The sequence below is a fragment of the Hyperolius riggenbachi genome, chromosome 3, assembly GCF_040937935.1.
Source record: "Hyperolius riggenbachi isolate aHypRig1 chromosome 3, aHypRig1.pri, whole genome shotgun sequence".
In the NCBI taxonomy this organism is placed as follows: Eukaryota; Metazoa; Chordata; class Amphibia; order Anura; family Hyperoliidae; genus Hyperolius; species Hyperolius riggenbachi.
Window position 1 is genome coordinate 69,614,121 of NC_090648.1, and position 17,356 is coordinate 69,631,476.

Sequence of the window (17,356 nt, forward strand, 5' to 3'; positions counted from 1 at the left end):
TTCTGTACTTCTGCCCATCTGACTCTGTTGCTGAACCCTGCCTGATATCTTACTACTCTCTTGCCTGCCGATTCTGTACTGTACCCGCCCGCCTGTTACTGATCCTAGCCTGTCTGACCTTTCTACTCACCAGTGAGCCCTTGTCACTGGTGAGGTGCTCTTCTAATAGTGCCCACCAGCTCCTCTGGTGAGGTTTTGTCAAACTATTCAGTTACTGTGTTCTAATAGTACCCACCAGCTCCTCTGGTGAGGTTTTGTCAAACTATTCAGTTACTGTGTTCTAATAGTACCCACCAGCTCCTCTGGTGAGGTTAAGCCAAACTAATCAGTTACTGTGTTCTAATAGTACCCACCAGTTCCTCTGGTGAGGTCTGGCTAAACTATTCTGTTACTGTTGCACCAAGCACTACATACTTTGTATTCTGCCAGCTATATTTGTATTATTGGTGATTCTGCAGATCACACATAATCGGACGTCTGTGTTGCTACACCAATCGTTACAAACAAATAGCCCTACAATCACGTACACATTAAAAATCTTAAAACAACGGTAATATTAAAAGCAATATATTAGTAAGATAATAAACCTGAAAACTATAATCGACGCATTATAAGTCTAAAAAACAAAGTTAATATTAAAAGCGATGTATTTATAATAGAATAAGGTTGAAAACGATATTTAAGCATTATACGTATGAAAACGAATTTTGAAATGATAAAATAAGTGTTAACGAAAATTTACTTGTTACAGTCCTGAAAGCAAAATTTAAAAACGAAAAAAATAAGTAAAATCTCCTGAAAGCGAAATTTAAAAATGAAAAAATAAGTAAAACACAAAGTCAAAACGAATTTATCACAATATTTGTAATAAACCTTATTTTGTAAACGAAAACTTTTGTTAACACGATTCCTGCAACCGCTATTTCTTGGGCATCCAAATTTCCTGTCGGGCGCCCAATAGCCGATATTTTGCATTGCGGTCTATGGCGGCGCCCTTTTTGTCCATTAGCCATATGCGCCCTTTTTTCCTGTGCCCTGAGAATAAATCTCAGTATCACTGTGATTGGAAGGACCTTTACGTTTGACATTTTTGCTGACAGAGAGGCTTAAAGCATCTTGAAGATTAGCCACACCGATATAGAGAGGATTAAAGGAACTCCCTGAACGAAACATTCCTTTTTTTTGTTCATTCTGCTCTAGGATTAGCCTGGCATGTAGTGTTGGGCGAACAGTGTTCGCCACTGTTCGGGTTCTGCAGAACATCACCCTGTTCGGGTGATGTTCGAGTTCGGCCACATGGCCGAACTAAGAGCGCATGGCCGAACGTTCCCCGAACGTTCGGCTAGCGCTGTGATTGGCCGAACGGGTCACGTGGTTCGGGCCCGAACGCGCTCTGATTGGCCGAACGGTCACGTGGTTCGGGTAAATAAATACCCGAACCACGTCATATCTCCGCCATTTGTCTGTGGGTTTAGCTTTGGGTAGGCAGGCAGGGTAGTTCGCTCTCCAGCCACGCTAGCCAGGGTCCCCCCCAGTCATTGTGTGTCGCTGCTGGGAATAGTAGTACACCGCTCGCTCAGCCACACTATATATAGCATTGTTTACTGCCACTGTGTACCTCGCTCAGCCACGCTATATATATAGCATTGTGTTTTCTGACACTCTGTGTACACGGCTTAGCCTGACTAATATAGCATTGTGTGTACTGCCACTGTGCACCTCGCTCAGCCACGCTATATATAGCATTGTGTGTACTGCCACTGTGCACCTCGCTCAGCCACGCTATATATAGCATTGTGTGTACTGCCACTGTGCACCTCGCTCAGCCACGCTATATATATAGCATTGTGTTTTCTGACACTCTGTGTACACGGCTTAGCCTGACTAATATAGCATTGTGTGTACTGCCACTGTGCACCTCGCTCAGCCACGCTATATATAGCATTGTGTGTACTGCCACTGTGCACTTCGCTCAGCCACGCTATATATAGCATTGTGTGTACTGCCACTGTGCACCTCGCTCAGCCACGCTATATATAGCATTGTGTGTACTGCCACTGTGCACCTCGCTCAGCCACGCTATATATATAGCATTGTGTTTTCTGACACTCTGTGTACACGGCTTAGCCTGACTAATATAGCATTGTGTGTACTGCCACTGTGCACCTCGCTCAGCCACGCTATATATAGCATTGTGTGTACTGCCACTGTGCACCTCGCTCAGCCACGCTATATATAGCATTGTGTGTACTGCCACTGTGCACCTCGCTCAGCCACGCTACATATAGCATTGTGTGTACTGCCACTGTGCACCTCGCTCAGCCACGCTATATATATAGCATTGTGTTTTCTGACACTCTGTGTACACGGCTTAGCCTGACTAATATAGCATTGTGTGTACTGCCACTGTGCACCTCGCTCAGCCACGCTATATATAGCATTGTGTTTTCTGACACTCTGTGTACACGGCTTAGCCTGACTATATAGCATTGTGTGTACTGCCACTGTGCACCTCGCTCAGCCACGCTATATATAGCATTTATATAGCATTGTGTTTTCTGACACTCTGTGTACACGGCTTAGCCTGACTAATATAGCATTGTGTGTAATGCCACTGTGCACCTCGCTCAGCCACGCTATATATAGCATTGTGTTTACTGCCACTCTGTGTACACCGCTCAGCCAGACTATATACCGTTGTTTACTGACACTCTGTGTACACCGCTCAGCCAGACTATATACCATTGTTTACTGACACTCTGTGTACACGGCTCAGCCTGACTATAAAGCATTGTGTGTACTGCCACTGTGCACCTCGCTCAGCCACGCTATATATAGCATTGTGCTTTCTGACACTCTGTGTACACGGCTTAGCCTGACTAATATAGCATTGTGTGTACTGCCACTGTGCACCTCGCTCAGCCACGCTATAGCATTGTGTTTTCTGACACTCTGTGTACACGGCTTAGCCAGACTATATAGCATTGTGTTTACTTCCACTCTGTGTCTGCTGGGCCTGGGAACAGTAGTACACCGCTCACCCGCCACTGTATAGCATTGTGCTCTGTGTCGCTGCTGGGAATAGTGGTACTGTATAGCATTTCTGTACTGCCACTGTACTGCTGCCAGTCAGCGTGTACTGTAAGGATAAGTGAAATGAGGAAGAAATCCGGTGAAAGAGGAAGGGGCAAGGGAAGAGGTGTTTCCCCTGACGGTTCACGTACAGGCCACAGGGGAGCACCCAAGAAAACCCACTCAATACCGCCCATGTTGTCCAGGACAACAACCCTCACAAATCCAAAAGAACAGGACCAGATAATTACTTGGATGACCTCTCAAGCGTCCAGCAGTGGGTTAAGCAGCACCAGCACATCACGCACGAGGTCCGAGTCCTCAGCCAGTTACAAGGAGCCAGTGGGCACAAAGCTGACACAACCGGCAGCGACACCACGCACACAACTGCCAGATAACCAGTCCTATGAATTACCTCAGGACACAATGGGGTATTCGCAGGAGCTATTCCCAGTCCAACAAACTTCCACCTATGAAAGGTCAATGGAGGAACAGCCAGAAATGTTGTGCCCGGATTCACAACCATTAACTGTGGGAAATGCACCGCGCACTGAAATACAAGGCGAGTCCGAGGAGGACTCGGAAACCCAAATCCCAGAGCAAGTTGGGCAGGAGGGGTTGCAATTGCAGGAGGTCGGCCGACAAGATCTGGAAGACGACGTTGGAGTGAGCTGCGCAGAGGTTGTTCTGGGGAGCTCTACTCCACGGCGGCGGCCCCCCACAATGACATATGACGAGTTTGAGGAGATGGAAGAGGAGGGTATGGACAATGTGGACAGAGACCCAGATTTTATTTGTGAACGAGAACATCGCCGTCGTAGCAGCAGCACAGATGAGTCTGTTGAAGAACCCACTGCTGCACGAGTTCGCCTTGTGCCACAAGGTAGGCGGCGCGCAATTTCAGGCACCACAAGCGTGGAAGTTAGAGTGAGAGGCAAAAGAGGAGGAAACAGAAATCGCCAGCAAGGAGGCAGGTGCTCCAAAGTCTGGGCTTTCTTTGAAGACTGCACTGAGGATGTTACCATGGCGATTTGCAAGGTGTGCAAGACTCGCCTGAGCAGGGGGAAAAGTATTAACAACCTCTCCACCACCAGCATGAGCCGCCACATGCTATCCAAACATCCCACTCTGTGGGCAAACGCGGCAGGACAGGGTACCAGCAACACTGCCTCCCTTGGGTTCACCAGACTCACCACCAGACCCGCCTCAGCAGCAGCAGTAGCCCAGCCATTGCGTGGTTCACAACATTCACAAACATCAGACGACGCTGACATTGTCACTTTCCGGAGTAGTGCTCTTGAGGTCTCCCAGTGTTCATCAAACACAACAACCAACAGCCCTTCCGTGTGCAGCGCTACGGTTCAGTTGTCTGTGTCGGAGATGTTTGAGCGCAAGAGGAAATTGCCAGCAAATGACCCCCGGGCCGTGGCAGTAACAGCCAGCATAGCCAAGCTTCTGGCCTGCGAAATGCTGCCATATCGAGTGGTGGAGACAAACAGCTTCAAGGGCATGATGTCAGTGGCCATCCCACGTTACGTGGTTCCCAGCCGCTACCACTTTGCGCGCTCTGCAGTGCCTGAGTTGCATGAGCACGTGGTCAGCAAAATAACCCGAAGCTTGAAGAATGCCGTTGCCTGCAAGGTTCACCTCACCACTGACACTTGGACGAGTGCGTTCGGACAGGGTCGATACATCTCCCTTACCGCGCACTGGGTGAACCTTGTGGAGCCTGGCAGCGATTCCTCACCTGCTACGGCGCGGGTGTTGCCCACGCCGCAAACAGCTGCACCGCCGTCCCTCCCACTGGATAACAACAGCAGCACCTACCTCTCTGACTCCTTCTCCTCCAACGCATCTCAAAGCTGTACCTCATCCGGAAACGCTAACCCAGCAGCAGTAGGATCGTGGAAGCAGTGCAGCACAGCTGTTGGCATGCGTCAGCAAGCGTTGCTGAAGCTGATCTGCCTTGGGGATAAGCAGCACACAGGGGAGGAAATTTGGAAGGGAATAAAGGAACAGACGGATTTGTGGCTGGCACCGCTGGACTTGAAACCGGGCATGGTTGTGTGTGATAATGGGAGTAATCTCATTCGCGCTTTAAGGTTGGCTAAGCTGACACACATCCCTTGCCTGGCGCACGTGATGAACCTAGTAGTTCAGCGGTTCCTGAGTACATACCCAGGCGTGGCCGATCTTCTGTTGAAGGTGCGTCGAGTGGCCAAACATTGTAGAAATTCCAGTACTGCTTCGGGGGCACTCGCCAAGATGCAGGAGCGCTTCAATCTCCCCCACCATCGCTTGCTGTGTGATGTCCCTACGCGCTGGAATTCTACGCTGCACATGCTAGCACGCTTTTGTGAGCAGAAGAGTGCAGTGGTCCAGTACATGACGGCGCAGTACCGAGGCGCATCCGGACAGCTGCCAAGCTTCTGTGGATCCGATTGGGCCAACATGTTGGACCTCTGCCAAGTCCTCCAAAATTTTGAGCAATCCACGTTGCTTGTGAGCAGTGACAACTCTTCAGTCAGCATTACCATACCACTGCTGTGTTTACTGAAGAGGTCAATGTTGAAAATCAAGGAAACAGCTGTCATGATGCAACTGGGGGAATCTGAAGGAGAAAACGATCAGCGTGATGGTACCAACATCAGGCCATCCGCCTCAGGGAACGCTGGCCCCAGCAGCTATGACGAAGAAGAGGAGGAGGAACAGCTGGAGTTGGAGCAGGAATTTCATGCCACCACTGACGAGGGCCAGAGCGGTGCACGTTGGACTTCCACAATTCAACGCGAATGGTCAGCAGAAGCAGACCAGGAGGAAGGTGACGACTATGATGCATCACAACAACTATCACAACGCTCACAAGAGGATGATGAGGATTCTGGTAGGACTCTGGCACACATGGCTCAATTCATGCTAGACTGCATTGAACGTGACCCACGCATTGTGCGCATTCTGGACAACACCAATTACTGGGTTTATACCCTTCTGGATCCACGGTACAAACACAATGTTCCAAAACTGCTTGAAGAAAGAGTCAGACAGGTCAAAATGGAAGAATACCAGCAGGCCCTTGTGGAGACTTTAGAGAGGAGATTGACATCCTCCCCCTCCTCTAGCCAGTTGTACGCAGACAGACTGACTTCCGCAAACCCAGGACGACCAGGAGGGCAGCAAACAACGCAAGCCGCAGCTAGTGCCCAAAAGGGAATGGTATCGGCAGTGTCCTTGGAGTGGGAAAATTTTCTGACACCCATGCAGCAGCAGCCCACTGAACAGCAAGCGTGCAGATCCACCTCCAACACCGATCGCCTGGAGAAGATGGTCAAGGACTACATGTCAGATGACGTAGCTGTGTCGAACAATCCATCTGCACCCTTCAACTATTGGGTATCGAAGCTAGACACCTGGCACGAACTGGCAATGTACGCAATAGAGGTGCTGGCTTGCCCGGCAGCCAGCGTTATGTCGGAACGTTGTTTCAGTGCTGCCGGAGGCATCATCACAGATCGGCGTATCCGCCTCTCCACAGAAAATGCAGACCGTCTGACTCAAATTAAAATGAATCAATCCTGGATTGGAAATGACTACGCAACACTCCAGGACCCCAACCAAGTAACATGACCAATGAACATCTGGGATGGTGTAGCATTTCCGGTCCCTGTTTATTGAACCTCTCATCTGTATTACATTTATGACTGCATGGCGGCAAAAAGCATTGCTGCTATATCCGCACGCTTTTTGTCCTCATGCAAGGCCTAGGTTGTTGTGTCTCAAAAACCGTGGCCTTCTCCTCCTGCGCCTGCTCCTGTTCCATCACGTCTGCTGCTGCTGGGTTAGGGTTGCCGCGTGGTCCCTGTTTATTGAACCACTTATCTTTATTACATTTATGACTGCATGGCGGTACAAAGCATGCTATCCGCACGCTTCTTGTCCTCATGCAAGGCCTGGGTTGTTGTGTCTCACAAAGCGTGGCCTTCTCCTCCTGCGCCTGCTCCTGTTCCATCACGTCTGCTGCTGCTGGGTTAGCGTTGCCGCGTGGTCCCTGTTTATTGAACCACTTATCTTTATTACATTTATGACTGCATGGCGGTACAAAGCATGCTATCCGCACGCTTCTTGCCCTCATGCAAGGCCTGGGTTGTTGTGTCTCACAAAGCGTGGCCTTCTCCTCCTGCGCCTGCTCCTGTTCCATCACGTCTGCTGCTGCTGGGTTAGCGTTGCCGTGTGGTCCCTGTTTATTGAACCACTTATCTTTATTACATTTATGACTGCATGGCGGTACAAAGCATGCTATCCGCACGCTTCTTGCCCTCATGTAAGGCCTGGGTTGTTGTGTCTCACAAAGCGTGGCCTTCTCCTCCTGCGCCTGCTCCTGTTCCATCACGTCTGCTGCTGCTGGGTTAGCGTTGCCGCGTGGTCCCTGTTTATTGAACCACTTATCTTTATTACATTTATGACTGCATGGCGGTACAAAGCATGCTATCCGCACGCTTCTTGCCCTCATGCAAGGCCTGGGTTGTTGTGTCTCACAAAGCGTGGCCTTCTCCTCCTGCGCCTCCTCCTGTTCCATCACGTGTGCTGCTGCTGGGTTAGCGTTACCGGTCCCTTTTCCTGGAACCTCTTATATGTATTACATTTATGACTGCATGCCGACAAAAAACATGTTACCTGTGCAAAGAAAACAGACATTTCCCGCATTTAAAAGACAGTTTTCCCTTTGAAACTTTAAAATCGATTTTCTCAAAAACTATAAGCTCTTTTTGCTAATTTTTTTTCCTCTTGTACCCACTCCCAAGGTGCACATACCCTGTAAATTTGGGGTATGTAGCATGTAAGGAGGCTTTACAAACCACAAAAGTTCGGGTCCCCATTGACTTCCATTATGTTCGGAGTTCGGGTCGAACACCCGAACATCGCGGCCATGTTCGGCCCGAACCCGAACATCTAGATGTTCGTCCAACACTACTGGCATGTAGCGTGTTGTGTTCACTGTTTCACCTGGATTTTCAATATTACTTGATCTGCTTTCATTTTGCCGGATAAACATGGTTTTTACTTGGCTTTTGTTGAAGAGGGTAGATATATCTGGAAATTTCAGAGACCAGCAGACACTTTTGGAATGAGGGGGATATCTTTCAGTCTATGAAAACAAATTTGAAACACTATGGCTGTTGGGTTCCTGGGATATGTTACAGGGGCGTGCTAGTATCCTAAGAGATCCGGAGTACTCCAGCCAGAAAATGGGTGTGGCCATGCACTGGAATGTGGGTGTGGTCATGGGTGGAGCCAAATTTACATGAACTTAACAGCAGTGTAAGTAGGCCTGCCCAGCAAAATGTTGGATAAAGCCCCCTCTCCGTTAATACAAAAAAATGCAGCATATCACATAAATAGGCAGTGTCACTTAAACACAACTAGACAGAGTTTTCTGGCTTTGGTGCTGGCAGTACTGGCTTTCTGCTGGGCAGGCTAGCCTGCTACCAGGTTATCTGGCCATTCCCCCATAGCATTCCCTGACCTTCCACTGGACCCCCTCCCATGCTCCCATTCAGATACCACAACTCCCAGTATGCCCCCATAGAAGAACTGCAGCTCCCTGCATGTCCCCATAAAGGCATCACAGAGTCCAGCATGGCACCATCACAGCACCCAGCATGCCTACATAGAGACACCACAGCACCCAGCATACCCTCAGTTGGTGCATCACAGCTCCCAGCATGCCCGCCATTGAGACACCATAGCTGACTCTGCCTGGGGGTCCTCCGGGGCACCCGAGAATAGATCCAGAGCACATGCCACTGATCTTTGGGACTAGCAACGCCCCCGTGTTCAGCTTTTGTTTAGAGGGGTACTTGTAGTGTATGATAATGTGTTAAGTATTTTTAATCATTTCTGTTGCAAGCCGTAGTGCGTCATTTTACATTCAAGAGGATGAATATGTAAGTGGAAAACTTTATAAGAACATATATAATTACTTTTCATTTTTCATAGTTTTTTTTCTTACCCTCCTGAGCGTTACGCCGCTGAGGAGGTTTCGCTGCCTCAGAGTCCCAGGAGATATCTATTAGATCTATTGGCCGCAAAAGCTTTAGCTAGCACTAGGCTAGCTAGTACAGGTGGCCGGCACCCCCCGAACCCCCCGCTTAAACATTATCCAGCCTGATCCAGCAATCAGCGCAGCCTCCCCACACAGCTCTTCTCTTCTCTGTGTGGAGGATCGTACATGACGTCGCCAACGTCATGGCATTCTGCGCAGTCCCAATCCTCCCCATAGAGAAGACTGGAGCTGTGCAGGGAGGCTGCGCTGATCGCTGGAGTCTGGGTAATGTATAAGTGGCTGGATCGGGAGATCACGGGCGATGGGGAGGTGCCGGCCACCTGTACTAGCTAGCCTAGTGCAAACCGGACCTTTCCTGAGCGGGCAGGCTTGTGGGTGAGCTGGGGTTAATGGGACCAGTAGAAAAGCACAATATAAATGTTCTGTGTCTTGTCTTGTCTGTGAGACAAATGGGAAAGCTCTATAGGACCCAGAGGCTTCCCTCTCCTTAGGTAAGTACCTGTTTGTTTGTTTGTTTGTTTGTTTGTCACTACTAACCTTAAGACTAATTGGCCCAAGCTTACCATGTAAAGGTTTTTCACCTTCCTCAGGGCTATTTTCGATATGTGCGGGGTCAGGACAGTGTTTTGTTTTTGTGTTTGTTGAGGAGCTTGATAGACACAGGGGTCTTTTTTTAACCAAATTATCTACGTAACTAGGTAATTGTATTGCGTTTTGTGACGTGTATTTTAGGAAACATTCCGGTGGAACCACAGTGTATGTTCATGCTGCTCAGTTCTTGTTGTGACAATCTCGGTGTCTTATGTTACATAGTTAAATAATTAGTTGGGTTGAAAAGCATATGGAACACCACTAGCCTGCATCCTCACATATCTCAGTTGCTCTATTATACATGCTTGCTGTGTACCGGCTGTATTATATTATCTGTTTTGCAGTCTTATTAACATTGTGTATGTATTATCGCCACATCCACTTATTGCCTATATTCTGCTTATTTCCTAGTGTAACCTTGCCTTTTATCAATACCAATAAACTAAGAGTTAACCATTTCAGCCCGTGGGTATTTTTTTACCTTATGGACGAGAGGAATTGTTTACATTTCACAGCTCCTCTCTTTCATTCCCCAATAACTTTATCACTACTTATCACAGAGAAATGATCTATACCTTGTTTTTTCCGCCACCAATTAGGCTTTCCTTGGATGGTACATTATGTTAAGAATTATTTTATTCTAAATGCATTTTAATGGAAATAATACATGCTACCATAATTTAAATCCATACATTTTATTTGCCCATTTGTCCTGGTTATTGCAACGTTAAAATGATACCCCTAGTATAATGACAATATTTTATTTGGAAATAAAGGTGCATTTTTTTGCAGTTTTACATCCATCACTAATTTTTAGCCCATAAATTAATAATAATATGCCCTCTTGACATATATATTAAGAAATTTTATTCCCTAAACACAGTAGGTGTAATTTTACTATTTGGCCACAAGATGTCCCCATTGAGTGCTTCCTATTCGTGTACAATAAGTACGCTATAGGAAGCAATGTGTTGCTACACTGTGCGGCAGTCAGGAGCTGCTTTCATTGGCTCCTGACCCTGTCAATCAATGCGAGCCAATGTGATTGGCTTACAGTGATGACAGGGCCAGGAGCCAATGAAATCGGCTCCTGACCGGCTCACAGAGCTCTGCCGTCTTATAGAAGGCAGAACGAGTGAATTACGGTGGGTGAGATCAGCGGCATAGGCGGGGACACGCGATTTACTGCGGCGTACAGTCTACGTCCAGTCAAGGCCACAGCACCAGCTGCTGGGCGCAGATTTGTACTGCGTCGGTGCGGGAGAGGTTAAAATAACAATACATTTCTAAAACAACACATTTCAAAATGATAATTTACAAAATGATAACTCTCAAAATTAATTTAAAAACTATAATTCTAAAACCAATAATTCTCAAAACAAAACAAAATATTTTGATTGCATGGGCCTGGCGCCCCCGATAAATATTTATCAGGCAGAGACTCCATGTCCATGACGGCCATCCCTAGATTGAGTGGGGTAGACAGGATAGAACATGAGGATCGAGACACAATTTAAACTACATTTCTTACATACTATAAAACCCTTTATGCAACTAAAGCTAATTATTCCACTATGCACATGAATTAATATTTAAATAAAATCCATTGACCATGCTGAAGTCCTTAATGAACCCCTAACATTAGATGAAATATCGGACGCCATGGCAAGTATGCAACCTGGCTTCCCGGTAAAATATTATAAACATTATTCTGACCTTTTGGTGTCAATTACTAGTTACCATTACTGATGCACTTGAAGATAATAATCCCCGTAAATCTTGGGCTGAAACACTCATTATGTAGATCCTGAAGCCTAACAAAGACCCATTGCACATCATACCGGCATATCCCCCTAATCAACGCAGATGCAAAAAGCTTAGCAAAAGCTCTTGCCAGGAGACTTAGTAAAAATATATTCCCACTGATACGTTCAGATCAGTCAGAATTTATGCCTGGCAAGGGCACTGATGTTAACTTGAGCAGATTATACACTAATATTGCCATTGATCATAACAACAAAAGTGCAGTGGTCTCCCTGGACAGCGAGAAAGCATTTAACTTGGTGGAGTGGGGGTATCTCTGGGAGGTCTTACACTGTTTAGTGTTGGTGAAAAATTCCTGGCAACGGTGAAACTCAGAGCAGGATCATTTACCAGGCAACCTAGGCAGGTGCTTGGGGCCCAGTGGGCATCAAGGGCCCATCTGCCTCCCAGTGGTAGGCATAGTGTTAACTGACTGCTGTTTGATTGGCCACACCATCTCTAGCGCCTCTATTTTATTTGAATGCCCTCATTAGGGAGATGAGCCTGGATTCTGTGTCTTTTGTATCTTGCAATCCTGTTGGCCAGGGTTAATTCCAGCGCTCTCTCTCACAGTCCCATAGCTACTGTCAGCATTTACACAGCTCCTGCTGGTGTGTGCATATGGTGTGAGTGGAAGTATACTGTAGCACCCTTGACAGGTTAGTCTTGATGCAATCACTTTGAAAGAAAGAGGCGGCACACCATTGGCTGCAAACAGTTGCTTGTATTGTGGAGCAGACACTACATGTTATAGACCTAGTGGCCCTTCATCAGGTGTATAACCATAAGTGCCACCAGGTCCGTAACATGTAGCGTTTGTTCCACAATACAAGCAACTGTTTGCAGCCAATGGTGTGCCGTCTTTTTCTTTCAAATTGGTTGTGTCTGGACCGTTACAGCAATCCAGTCGAGGCTTGGAACTGGCATAACCCCAAGATTGTTATTCTGGGGGCTGTAGGGACAAGGCTGGATTTATAATTTTTCCGCCCCCTTGCAGCTTCCCTTCCATGTGCAGCAACCCCTCCTATTCCCTGTGCAGCCCTCTCTTCCATGTCTAACATTCATGTACAGCCTCCTTCAGTTCTATACAGGTCCTTTGGGTAACAGCTCCCTATTTCCATGTGTTGCTCCATATTAGCAAACTTTGTATTCCATTTGCAGCCTCTTCTTCCTTATGCAGCAATCCCTCTTCTATGTCCAGCCCCCCCCCCCCCCCCTGGCCAGCTGCCACCCAAGGCCCAGGCCTTGGTGGCCTTTCCCGAAATCTGGCCCTTTGTAGGGATAATGGGTAACTATGTTGTGGCTGGATGGTGTAATGGTTAAGGGCTCTGTCTCTGACACAGGTGACCTGAGTTCAAATCTCAGCTCTGCCTGTTCAGTAAGTCAGCACCTATTCAGTAAGGAGTTCTTTGGGCGAGACTCCCTAACACTGCTACTGAGTGCGCTCTAGTGGCTGCCGTGCAAGTGCTTTGAGTCCGACAGGAGAAAAGCGGTATAAGGAAAAAGGAATTTTATTCATGTTGAATGAACGTTTGTGTGTGAGTGTGCAAATGGTTAATTGTCTTTACTGTTTAATTAGCCACACAGCCTTTAGCGCTTCCATTTTATTTAAAGGGGGACTGAAGAGAGAGGTATATGGAGGCTGCCATGTTTATTTCCTTTTAAGCAATACCAGTTGCCTGGCAGCCCTGCTGATCCTCTGCCTCTAATACTATTAGCCATAGCCCCTGAACAAGCATGCAGCAGATCAGGTGTTTCAGACTTTAAAGTCAGATCTGACAAGACTAGCTGCATGCTTGTTTCTGGTGTGATTCAGATACTACTGCAGAGAAATAGACCAGCAGGGCTGCCAGGCAACTGGTATTGATTAAAAGGAAATAAATATGGCAGCCTCTCGTATACCTCTTACTTCAGTTCCCCTTTAAGTGTCCTCATTAGGGAGATGAGCCTTGATTTGTGTCTTTTGCATCTTATTCTTCCTAATAGGTCGGAAAAAATGTGTTGCATCAACTTGCATTTATTTGCATCTCAGTAACAATCTGATTGGTCCAGAAGAAACTGCACAGATCAGAGAGAACTAGCATACTTTTATCTTGGCAAACTCATGTTTTCTCATAAACCATCTCTTTCATTATCAGAGATCCACATTAAAGGACACCTGAAGCGAAAATAAACGAATTAAATAAACAATTGCATCTATCTTTCTTCTCCTAAAAATGACTTTTTAAGATATTCCACAGTTTTATTATATGTTTAAATCTACTATGTGCTCAACGACACATTCATTGAAGTACGCCAGAGCTAAAAGCTATGAACTATTGACAGTTGTTATCTCTTTCCTGCTCTCAGAAGCCATTTTCTGCTAGGAAACTGTTTTATAGTTGGAATTTCTTATCAGTGAGGGTCACAATGTAGTCACTTCCTGTCTGAGTCAGGACCGAGTCAGCCATTACATACCTGATATTTAACTCTTTTGGGCAGAGAAAGATAAAAAGGAACACAGCATCGTTATTAGTGTGCTTGGCACTGTACTTACCCATGTCTATCTCATCATGTCAAATGTCACCTCGGGTATCCTTTAAAAGAACACTATCGATTAACATTTTTTTTTCAATTAAGAAGATAGGAAATGTACTGGTGTATACATTTGAAGCCTTATCTCTGTGTTTACTGTTATCTAATTCCTTTCGCATTTTTCTTACGGCAGTCTGCTGTAATTCTGATGCCAGCGTGAGCTATGAGGGGAGGGGGGAATTCACTCACAGTGTATCTGTTAACCCTTTGTGTGCAGCAAGCTCAATCAGAGACAGGCAGATCTTTCTCTCACAGAGAGCAGAGGAAATGTATCTCATGTGCAACATAAACATTTGTAATTGTGTGTGTGAAACCTGTTGCCTGACAGGCTTTTGTTTTCATATAACTCTGCTTCACTATTACACTGCTCTTAGCATGTCACACTGCAGAGATTCATACAGATTCATACCTTTGCAAATGAGATATTCCAAACATAGCTAAAATCTACACACTATGAATTAAAGCTTTTGCCTCTGATATTTAACATGAAAAGTAGGAAAATGTCACAAAACTACTTAGACATTATTTGTGCATTGTCATTTTAGAACACTTGGGGCTTGATTCACAAAAGGGTGCTAACTTAGTTAGCACGCCTAAAAACCCCTTAGCACGCATAAAGCCCTTTAGGATGCACAAAGTTTCGAGCGTTACCTTAGCATGCGCAAATGTAAGGGTTCCGCGGTGCGCGTGAAACGTCGCACTGGGTGCGCCTATAACGTCACACCGGGTGCGATCAAACCGTGGGGTAAGGAGCGTGCGATCAAGCCTATAATGTCGCACCGGGTGCACCCGACACGTTGCACAGTGTGTCATTTTGGGCGCAACGGTGCGACGGTTTAAGTGCACCTGGTGTGACATTTTGATCGCACCCAGTGCAATGTTTCATGCGCACCGCACAGCGCTAAACTTTGCGTGCGATCAATAAAAGCTTTGGGTGTGCTAACTGCTTAGCACCGTAGTTAGCATGCCCAAAGCTTTTAGGCGTGCTAACTGAGTTAGCACCCTTTTGTGAATCGAGCCCTTGATTTGATAGGGTTACTTTAAATATACTTACTACATACTGTCGATATGCTTCTGACTTCAAAGTGTAAAAAATTGATAGTTATGTAAGTAGAGGACATTTTTCCCAGAATAATGCCTCAACTGATTTTGAATAAAGAGAAGACTATAGAAGGATATAAAACCGGGAAACATGAAAACAGAGTTGCTTAAGATGAGTTTACACCCTTTCTGTGTAACTATGTCATTATTTTTCTACAGATACCTCGGTGGAGTCCAGATTCTAGAAAACAGGAAGACATCATGGTGAATCCCTGTTGCATCAAGAGATTTTTTACTATCCTTGCACTCATTCTGCTGTTTTTCTTTGGATTCTTGTTTCACTTTGAGAAACGAACATCTCTTCTGAAAAACAGTTTGCCACAACCACATTTTGCATTACCAAAAAAAGAATTCCAACAGCCTGTGAACAATCAGACCTATCCAGCCTTCCGCCATCCTCTGGCCCCACCTTACCCATATCTATATAAGTTCCTTATCAACCAGCCAGATAAATGCAAAGAGAGAACGCCCTTCCTGATCATGCTGGTAATTGGTAAATTCCATGATTTGGACGTTAGACATGCCATACGCGCAACCTGGGGCAATGAAAGTAATTATGATGTTGATGTGCTGAGGATATTTTTGCTGGGATTTTCAGGTTTGGTCTCAGACAGGACTCAAATGATGCTGGAGGAGGAAAGTGAGGCCTTTGGAGATATAGTCCAACAAGACTTCATGGACACCTACTACAATCTGTCCCTAAAGACCTTACTGGGCATGGAGTGGGTGACTAAGTTCTGCCCTAAGGCCAGCTATGTTATAAAAATTGACAATGATATGTTCCTTAACGTTAACTATCTGGTTCACAATCTTCTTCATCCAGAGCTTTCAGTCCGTCAAAATTATTTTACAGGATACATAGTAACTGGTACAGGACCATTAAGGAGCAAAGCATATAAATGGTATGTCCCTAAGGAAATCTACCCCAATGACACTTACCCACCTTACTGTGCTGGGCCTGGATATGTCTTTTCAACTGACATGGCAAAAAAAATCTATGATGTATCACAACGGATTCGAGTCATCCCTATGGAGGATTCCTTCATGGGGATTTGTCTATATGAGCTTCATATTCCACCCACAACACCCCCTTGGGGTATATTCAATGGCCATTACATAGAATATAACCGATGTCAATTTCACAAGCTTATCACGGTTCACCATTATTCGAGTGATCAGCTGCTGAAAATATGGCCAGATTTTTGGACTTCGAATTCCACAGACTGCAAGTGAAAGATGTCTACTGTATTTTATGAGCTATGTATGTGATTCGATAAGGCAGGAACTTTGCTAAAGTGCCCATACATCTAGTGCTGATGGGCAGATTCAGCCAAGAGGCAAATCTACCTCTGATCGAATCTGATTAGAGAGAGATCTGTCAGCTGCCCATACTCCGCAGGCTGATTCTCGATTGTGTCCACTGCCACATGACATCCACCGCATCTGTCACCTTGCTGCTGCCCTCCAGCGTATAAATGTTCCCCTACATGTGCATTTATACATTACCTGTCCTATGTCGTCCACCGTGTGATGCCCAATCATCTTCCTGTTCTTCCTCTTCAATTTGCACCTCACATGCCACTGATGTTTAGTACGTGGTGCATATGATGTCAAACATGTGCCATGCGCTATACACTGGCAGTGTGTGAGACGCAAATGAAAGAGGAAGAACCGGAAGATGGATGGGCACCGTCCGGTGGTTGATATAGGACAGGTAATGTATAAATGCACACATGGGGGGGACATTTATACACAAGAGGGAACAGTGCCAGAGGTTTTGTCAAGTTTGTCACTCATTCTAATATTACCGCCACACACCCGATTGATCGCAATGGCCTAACATCTTACAACGTGTCCGATCGATACATGCAACCAATTTCAGCCTGAAATTGGTCACATTGTCGATCGGGCATGCTCTCAGAGGCACCGATTTTCATCCAATTCAATAATAATTACTGAACCGGATGGTCTATTGCAGTGGCGTAGCAATAGGGGGTGCAGAGGCTGCGACCACATCAGGGCCCTTGGGCCAGAAGGGCCCTCCCTCAACTGCAGTATTAGCTTTCTATTGGTCCTGTGCTAGTAATAATCACTTCTAGAGATGCTTTGAATAGTAGTAATCATTACCAAACTGCTCCCCATCCCCTTCTTGCA

General features: G+C 46.2%; 1 protein-coding gene across 2 annotated transcripts in view; it reads left to right on the plus strand.

Moving 5' to 3' along the window:
- LOC137560998 (beta-1,3-galactosyltransferase 2-like) overlaps nt 1-16,708 on the plus strand; it is a 31,478-nt gene extending 14,770 nt beyond the window's left edge. For both annotated transcript variants that reach the window (XM_068272196.1, XM_068272197.1), the window contains exon 2: nt 15,362-16,708. In XM_068272196.1, the coding sequence (XP_068128297.1) occupies nt 15,404-16,435 (1,032 nt within the window). In that variant the 5' untranslated portion in view covers nt 15,362-15,403 and the 3' untranslated portion in view covers nt 16,436-16,708. The remainder of the gene's footprint in view (nt 1-15,361) is intronic.
- The last annotated feature ends 648 nt before the right edge of the window (nt 16,709-17,356 follow it).